Source organism: Opisthorchis viverrini (genome assembly GCF_000715545.1).
Source record: "Opisthorchis viverrini unplaced genomic scaffold opera_v5_23, whole genome shotgun sequence".
Taxonomy (NCBI): Eukaryota; Metazoa; Platyhelminthes; class Trematoda; order Opisthorchiida; family Opisthorchiidae; genus Opisthorchis; species Opisthorchis viverrini.
In genome coordinates, this window is record NW_008751679.1 from 1325650 (window position 1) to 1333764 (window position 8115).

The 8115-nt window shown below is 41.9% G+C and overlaps 1 protein-coding gene across 1 annotated transcript in view; it reads left to right on the top strand.

The window, feature by feature from the left end:
- Positions 1-3492: 3492 nt before the first annotated feature.
- The window catches only part of T265_02030 (hypothetical protein), a gene marked incomplete at both ends in the record, with an annotated part of 7758 nt that continues 3135 nt past the window's right edge, over positions 3493-8115 (top strand). Inside the window, 3 exons of the mRNA XM_009166178.1 lie at positions 3493-3588; positions 3633-3877; positions 5674-5742. Coding sequence (XP_009164442.1) covers positions 3493-3588; positions 3633-3877; positions 5674-5742 — 410 coding nt within the window. The remainder of the gene's footprint in view (positions 3589-3632; positions 3878-5673; positions 5743-8115) is intronic.

The following is an 8115-nucleotide window of genomic DNA, read 5'->3' on the forward strand; positions in this document are numbered from 1 at the left end:
TGCGAAATATTTTATAGCAACTTTATTTTTAGTGAAGCGACGATGGTCTGTGAAAACAAGTGTTAGTTTTTTACCCAATTTAGCCTCACCTGTAGGTCTTCTTATGTCCTTCTAGGAAGCCCAGCAAAAAAAAATAAAAGAGTCGCTGCGACCGTTTATGAATTGCGCCATATCAATGCCATTAAAGACCGCCTCACATACTTTGAAGGGCATGACGATGCAACCATCTGTCCTGATAGCGAAGCAGTAAAATGGCAGTTTGGATCAATTCACAAGTAATGTTATCTACATTAAAATAACACCTAGTAGACGACCGAATTATGGGACAACTTGTGGTGACCTCGAATGCTATGCAAGCCCCTCACCGGGATGATGCCACGGATAAAGCCATATCTGTCACATGACCAGTGTGCGATGTCTTCTGAGCTGATCTACGGTGTTTATCTATGCTGTCACATGATTAAGATAGCAGATGGTGAGATGGAGGAATTCGCATTATCCAGACGAATGTTTTCAGATTATCTGTAGGTCAAACTTGATACCATCACGATCACACTAGACTTGATACGACATGCTACCCTATACTGTATCTATGTGTTACGTATACATATATATATGCATATATATATATGCATTATGTAAGCCATATATAACATTTCCACAATGACCACTATGCTGCAATATACTATACTACCATACTATGCCATGAATACCTATATCAATACACGATATGTATGGTGTATAGTATATGCAATATACACATTGTAGTGTTATATACATAGATACACACATATATAATCAATACCCAATGCCCTTCTCTCCCCTGCCCGAATTGATGAACCATGCCAGTGAAAAAGCAGCTCGTAAAAGGGACTTGCTCCATATGGAGTCGGAACTTGAAATGCAAATCCAGCGAATAGAAGAGAGGACAAAAGAGGCAAGTTTTGACTTTAACACGACAGCCTGTATTGGGTAGAGTGGCAGCAAAACACGGTTGACATTCTTCTAACCATGCTACAAGTGAAAATATTCATTGACAGTTTTAACTTAGTGCATCTGAATTTTTGCTCCTCTCAGGCCTCAGGGAAGTTCTGTGGTAATTTTAGTAATTGTAGTTCGTAGGCATGGAGAAAAGCAGCCAATAACGATCTTGTTCAGACTGAAATCTCAGCTCATTGATTAAGTGGATCCAGGCAAATATATAAGCCATGAAGTACCACGTTCACAGTCAAAGTTTACTGATGGTATCAGGTACGCATAAATTTATGCAACACTACAAATCCCTGAAGAATGAGAAAACATATGGACTGAAGAGTGACTTTTCATCACGGGAATGGTGTCTACTCGACTAATTAGGTCGTTGGCCCTCAGTCGTTCCCCGTCGACATATTGTGATTGTATTTCCTTGTGTACCCAATTTTGGCTCTGGCCATCTTTTCAACAGGCGGAAGCCTTTCGGATAAGTCTCGATGAATTTGAGCAACTTGCCCACCAGCATTGTCCAGCTGGCATGGATTGAACAACTCCTGATGTTCTCATAAAGGAAACTACTCACAAGGTTGCTGAAAACTCTTCGACAGCCCACGACCGGTTTCACCCTTCTTGGGGCTCATCAGGTAGGCGCAGTCCCCGGGTTTCCGTCAACCTTATGTTCTACTTGAACCCAAAGTGCACTGTTTGTCAGAAATACACTCATTTTTAACTGAATTTCTCGTCCATGATATTCTGAGAGATTCAGTCGAGTCTCCCGTGATGACCAAAGTGATTTGCAAATGAGTGTATTTCTCGAAAACCCCTGACGGATAGTGTTCCCATTCACAGATCACAGAGTTTTTCCTTCGTCGGAGAGGCCACTTCTGGTTGAGGAACGGCTAGTTTCATGACGACAGGGTACGGTCGCTCAACACCTCAGCAAATCCGATCAAATTTATTATTCTATGCACTGATTACGTTCTCTCGGAACAAACCTTCGATCAGTTGCTCATTTTGAATGAGTGATGAAGGAATATGGCTTGGCGATATGTGTAGATACGTAAAAGTGACCATAAGTAAACGCAACATCTATGCAGTCTCACTGAGAATGAAGAAAAGGTTGAGAACAAAAGGTCGCAGACTATTTTGGGTCTGAAACACCTGATAGTGTGCAACCACGGTTCAATCTCGTTTCGCAGCTCTATCACAAAACGTATGTACTTTGCCTTATTCATTCTGGCAAAGCGTCGAGTTATCACGATAAATTTTACTTCACAGAAAACCGTACTTTGGTGGCAATGCTCTCATCTCCGTTTGAATAAAAGGATAGAAAAAGTGCCATTATACTCCACACAGCTGACTGAATAAGAATGGATGCACTCAGTGCTGGAAAAACCACTATTTGAGGAAAGGAAATCCAGTAAAACTTGCGCTCCCGCAGCACAGTTCAGTTGTTCAGTGGTTTGAAAACAACTGTGTTATGACAAGATAGCTTTTGACGCCCTCAGAGCACACACCATCATGGTTACTAGTGCCGCTTTTGGATGTTTAATTCAGCCTAATAAAGACGTCAGCCAGTTCCGAAATAGAGAAAACCTCAGGACACTTTTTCGAGGATTAAAACCTCGCATATGGGTATGATGCGAATTGCATTGTTTGTCATGCATACTCCTTTCCAATGGCTACAACTAGCAAACGGCTTTACCAGCGACAGTTACATCCTTCAGGAGAAAAAATCCCCAACAGAATAAAAGTTATCACTTGACTGTCAAGCAGTCGGCTAATCTCCCGTCCAAACATGACTGGAGTCTGTCAGTTGGATTGCGTCATACCAGCCGCATGATAGTCATCAAGAAATTTCTGCTTGATTTCAAGCTCCGTAGGGAAATTACAGAATCACAAGAGCCCCTGCTCCGAAACCCTAATCATGTCCTTTGTCTGTACGACGGTCAGCCGGAAACCTGGGCCGAATCTGTTCAGTCTGGAAGGTCTCCCTGTAAGCATTTTACGGTTTTCGAGAAATACACTAATTTGCTAATCAATTTGGTTTTCACGAGAGACTCAACTGAATCTCTCGTTTATGATGTTCAAGTAGAACATAAGGTTGACGGAAACTCGGGGACTGCGCCTACCTGATGAGCCTCAAGAAGGGCGAAACCGGTCGTGGGCTGTCGAAGAGTTTTCAGCAACTTTCTGCGTAGTTTCCTTCATTTTACGGTTTACATCACTGAGGTCAACATGGGTCGGTTCCTCGAGGGCTTGGCCAAGTAGCTGAGATTCGTGTCATCTAAGAAGCCGACTCATTCTTACGCGCAAAATGGCCAAAACAAAGCAAGTGTAAATTTCCGAAGGGTTGGAACATTGACAGAAGTACTAATTGCAAACGTCGATAGCACACTTTACGTTTATATGAACATAGACTACATTAGATCAGTTGATGAATAACAGCGACCTTCTTGTGATTGAATAGAATTATGTTCATTTAAGTCAGCTAAATATCCTGAGTTTCTATTTTTATAGATGCAAGAAGCAATTCGAAAGCAGTATGACACAAAAATCATGGCAAAAGAACAAGAAATATCGGAAATTCGGACACTGGTGGAAAGTCTCAAAGCGGTGAGTTTCATTTCAAACGTGACTAACACAAGTTTTTGTCGCAGAGGTTTGAAGACAAGTACGGAAATGGAGATAGCGCCCCACCCGATTCCACCACAGCTGATCAACGGGGCACTGACTTCAATCCGCCCACTCCCTCACCCTATATGAATCGCAATCGAAGACCATCCAGCGCACAAATTCGTGATCAAAACCATCTGCAAGAAGTTCTGGCCAAGCTCGAAAGTCGAGAAGAAGAGCTGGGCAAACTCAAAAGACAACTTTTCGAACAAGAAGTTCAGATCCTGGTGTAAGTGAAAACGTCACTTTTGTGGTGACATGGAAAAAGTCGCTGTTTTCTGTCGTAACAAAACTTTTTATTAGTCACATGGAAGTCACTGCATATTCGGTATCACACCCTACACAGGTTTATCAGTGGTTTTCATTAACCCTCACGAGAGATGAGGGTTAGAACATTCGACTTCTAGCAGTGGTGCCGTTTTCTGTGGAACCAGGTCGTCACCAAGCAAGAGAGCTGTTGTGAAGATAACAGTCGAGGGATTTCTTCGCGGAGAGGTCTCTACCGGGAAGCGTCATCGTAGCTCCCCATTTACCTGGGGTCCGTCAATACTGTATTCCAAACAATAGGTTAATGAACAACCAGTTCCGTTATCCTTGTTTTGGGAACAGTAACATGTTCTAAACAGTCTTGATTAAAGCCTACACAGAAACTTTGTTTTGCGAACACATCAGGTTATCAGGTGTTCTAGTCTTATTCAGATGTGCGGTTTATTAAACGATACCAGAATTTCACGACGGATAGTATTCTACTGCTTGATCGAACCGCTGAAATACAAAATCAAACATAAATTAGGTCCAGTAATCGGTAAACATTCAAGGAAGAACAAGGAAATTCACGCGAGCTAAGAAGATTTTCTGGTCATTCTGATGGACAGATGGCTCAAGAATTGCACATAGGCAATGCAGTTAGATGGAGTACCTCACTCAAGAAAAGATATGTTTAAAAGAACCAATACTGTGATCACACAATGTCACAATGTCACAATTAAAGACCCATAAAGTACAGGGGGTTGGGGAAAGGTGGCTGCACTAAAGATGGCCAATAAAATCAATTAGTACAATCTGTTTGCAATCTGGTAATCACCTGTAGTCCAATATTTAGTTCGCCTTCACCTGGGAGTTGATTGGTGGACCGCCCCAGGGTCGTGGAGTCCAATTGCGGTGGCCTTAGCTTATGCAAGTGCAAGCGTTGATTCCGGCATATGGTCCATCACCAAGACGTCGATTGCTCTGCGATCGTCACCTACATTAGCAATATACATTAACTGGATTCGTTGCCCTCAAATTGGCTGTCGGCCTGGTTTTGATATAACACCTGGAAGATCCCTGCATACCGGTCTTCCTTATTAAATTAGGATCTGTTCATATAGACTGCTCAGGTGGTATTCTTTGGTCGTAGAAAAGATCCCAGGATTGAAGCGAATTGGTCAGAGACACATTTCTCATGGTCATTTACTCCAATTCTTTTAGTTCTAAGACTCCCACACTGAACAGGTTAGGGAAAAATATGACTTTGAGTCTAGGAGATTCAATCTTGTGTCACTGGTTATTTTAATCTGGGAGCGAAAAATGTGAGCGGTCATTACAAGCCACACCAGTATGTCTAATTTGGCGCACGATTGTTGCTGGGTTGCACATCTGAAGAGTTACGGCATTTTCTTGTGTTCATTGCTCTCTGACACCAGCTGATAAAAGACCCATGAAAGACTGACCTGGCACTTGTAGGCTTTAAAGGCGGTCGTCAAGGGGCATTGTGGTAAAACTTGAGTTTGTTTCCCCCCTCAAGAGCGACCTTTTTGTCGTGCAATAATATGTTGTTTGTGCGGTCCAAAAGAAGCCTAAATAAGCCTTATTTGTACATGCATTCCGAGGTTATGGGGTAAAATTTGAGGGTTAATATTATTTGTTCGCTTTCACACAAATTATTCCAGGTTTTGTTCTCCAATGCTTTTTTGGGCAAAGAATTGGCTAGGTTAGAAAACGTTTTTCTAAAGGAGACTTACTTACACGGTTTATTCACTTCAGGGATCGGCGCGAACTTCTGAACCGCGATGAAGAAAAACAACAACTGTACGCCCAACTAGAAAACTTACGGTGAGTTTCCCATAAAATATATTTATGCCATATTTTGTGATCAAATTGGTGTTCATGTCTATGAAATCGTGTCTTCGAATTTATCCTGCCTTTTTCATTCCTCCAGCCCAATGGATGCGTTTGGTTATCTTTCGAACCAGCATTCTTGAGAAATCACATTCTTGGAAGACAGAGACTTAATCGTAAAGCACTTTTTCTTACTTTTTAAAAGCTCAAACTGTTGCTGTACCAAGGGGGACGGCAATATTCGGTTCCCGTGTCACTTTCTACCGGATAAAAAAAGGGTAACCAGTTCGTCTGAATACTTGTTTGCAGTAAGGCCGCCGAGGTTTTAGTTGAAAACCTTGAGTAATAACTTGTGCAGAAAGTGAAGATGGTTGCTAATTTTACTAGATTCGGGTAACTGTTGAGATTCTTCCTCGATTACTGGTTGGTTCAATGAGTTATTGCTAACTTCAGATTGGGATGAAGGATAAGAGAACAGAAAATGAACCTAGAAGCAGTTGATCTGTTCATTATCAGCTGCTAGTTCCATGAAAAGCACTTGGACCTAATGGGTCAGGTACACTAATGACAGGTTGAACAGCAAAATACGAGTTCCAGCACCATTAGTTGTCGTTCGAGCTGACAGCAACCTGTAACCGCTAGTCGATAAAACAGTTTTCATATGTGTGGTCTGTTAATTATTGTGACATCTGAGGACGGTAGAGCAGATTGAACTCGGTTTGTTGTCTCAACATGATATTCTGTGTACCTTAATGTGATTCGTAAGCAAAATGGGTCAGGTACACTAATGACAGGTTGAACAGCAAAATACGAGTTCCAGCACCATTAGTTGTCGTTCGAGCTGACAGCAACCTGTAACCGCTAGTCGATAAAACAGTTTTCATATGTGTGGTCTGTTAATTATTGTGACATCTGAGGACGGTAGAGCAGATTGAACTCGGTTTGTTGTCTCAACATGATATTCTGTGTACCTTAACGTGATTCGTAAGCAAAGGAGACAGAATTGTTCAAATCTTTGTAAGTAGGTCCATGGCTCACAAAGTTCACTTATGTGAAGGACTAATCCCAAATAGTCCCCTCCGTGAATAATGCTCACTAGAAACACCAGTCACCGGTGCCACCAAAATTAGGCATGAAAAATGAGGCATATATCACGAACAGTAAGTCAGAAAAATCGACCCAAGGTGAGCAACATTAATGCAATGTGCTCAGTATCGAGATTCCCTTACCGCCGCCACTCCCAACGTCGCATCTTCAAATTATGGAACAGATCTTCCAAATGCCAGATGGTCTCCAAGCATGTGTGAACCATTGAGACAATGCACAATCCTATGGGAATATCAGGTGTGGAATGCAGAATCCAGGTACCGAATTGCCATTCAAATGGACTGCTGGGAAGAATCGGACCTGGTTAATGAAACGAACACAATAATTTAGGTCGATCCCGCAAATCAATACGAAATGCCACGCTCTGCTCAGCAATTTTCGGTGAGTGACCAGCTGACTACCCGCTGCAGCAGAACTAAGCCCAAAAATGACAACACTTAAGATAATGATGTGCTACTCATATCGGAGTTATTCACTAATGCGCTGTTTAAAAGAACTTTCAATTTTCCGGAAAAAATAATGAATAAAGTGCATTTTTCTATTTTGATGACCAACCCCTTTTTGAAGACACTTCTAGGGGAAACACTGCAGCGAACACAGTTAGAATCAATACTGTTCAAGTTTTTCTAGCTCCCATTCAACTTTGAATACTCAGTCTTTCAAAACCTGTTTGTACACGCTGTTGACATTGGATTTGTGATTTTTGACACGGAAAGACCCACAGGATGTGTGAATGCAAAACCATATAAGGTCAAATTAGTTGACCTTGAGTACTTGATCATTTGTGAACTCAGCTCCCCTGTTCCTCCACTGGTACTTCAGTTTTACCCATGACTAGTACTAACTGAAGAGTTCTAACTTTATAAAAGCCATGTTTTCCCTAGGCTACGCCTGTCTACAGCCATGGCAGAAGGATCAGCAGCTGAATTGTTAAAGAACTCAACCGGAATCATTTTCCAGTAGGCCTCGTTCAGGGTAAAATATCTTCTGGCAACTTATATCATGGGATGCTACATTCAATCAGAAGTCCGTTAGGTCTCAGCCTGAGACGTGTCCAGAAGGTCCCTCGAATTCCTCCGAGTTTGAAACCACCCATCTCGGGGAGATCTTTTCATGAGCTTGCATAGAGATTCACATCTTATTATATTACGAATTGATGTTAGAGATATCGCCCGATGCGAAGATTTCGATCCGGACGATATGGGTGGTTTGCTATTGCCCAGACTCATCATCATCATCATCATCATCATATATTCACCA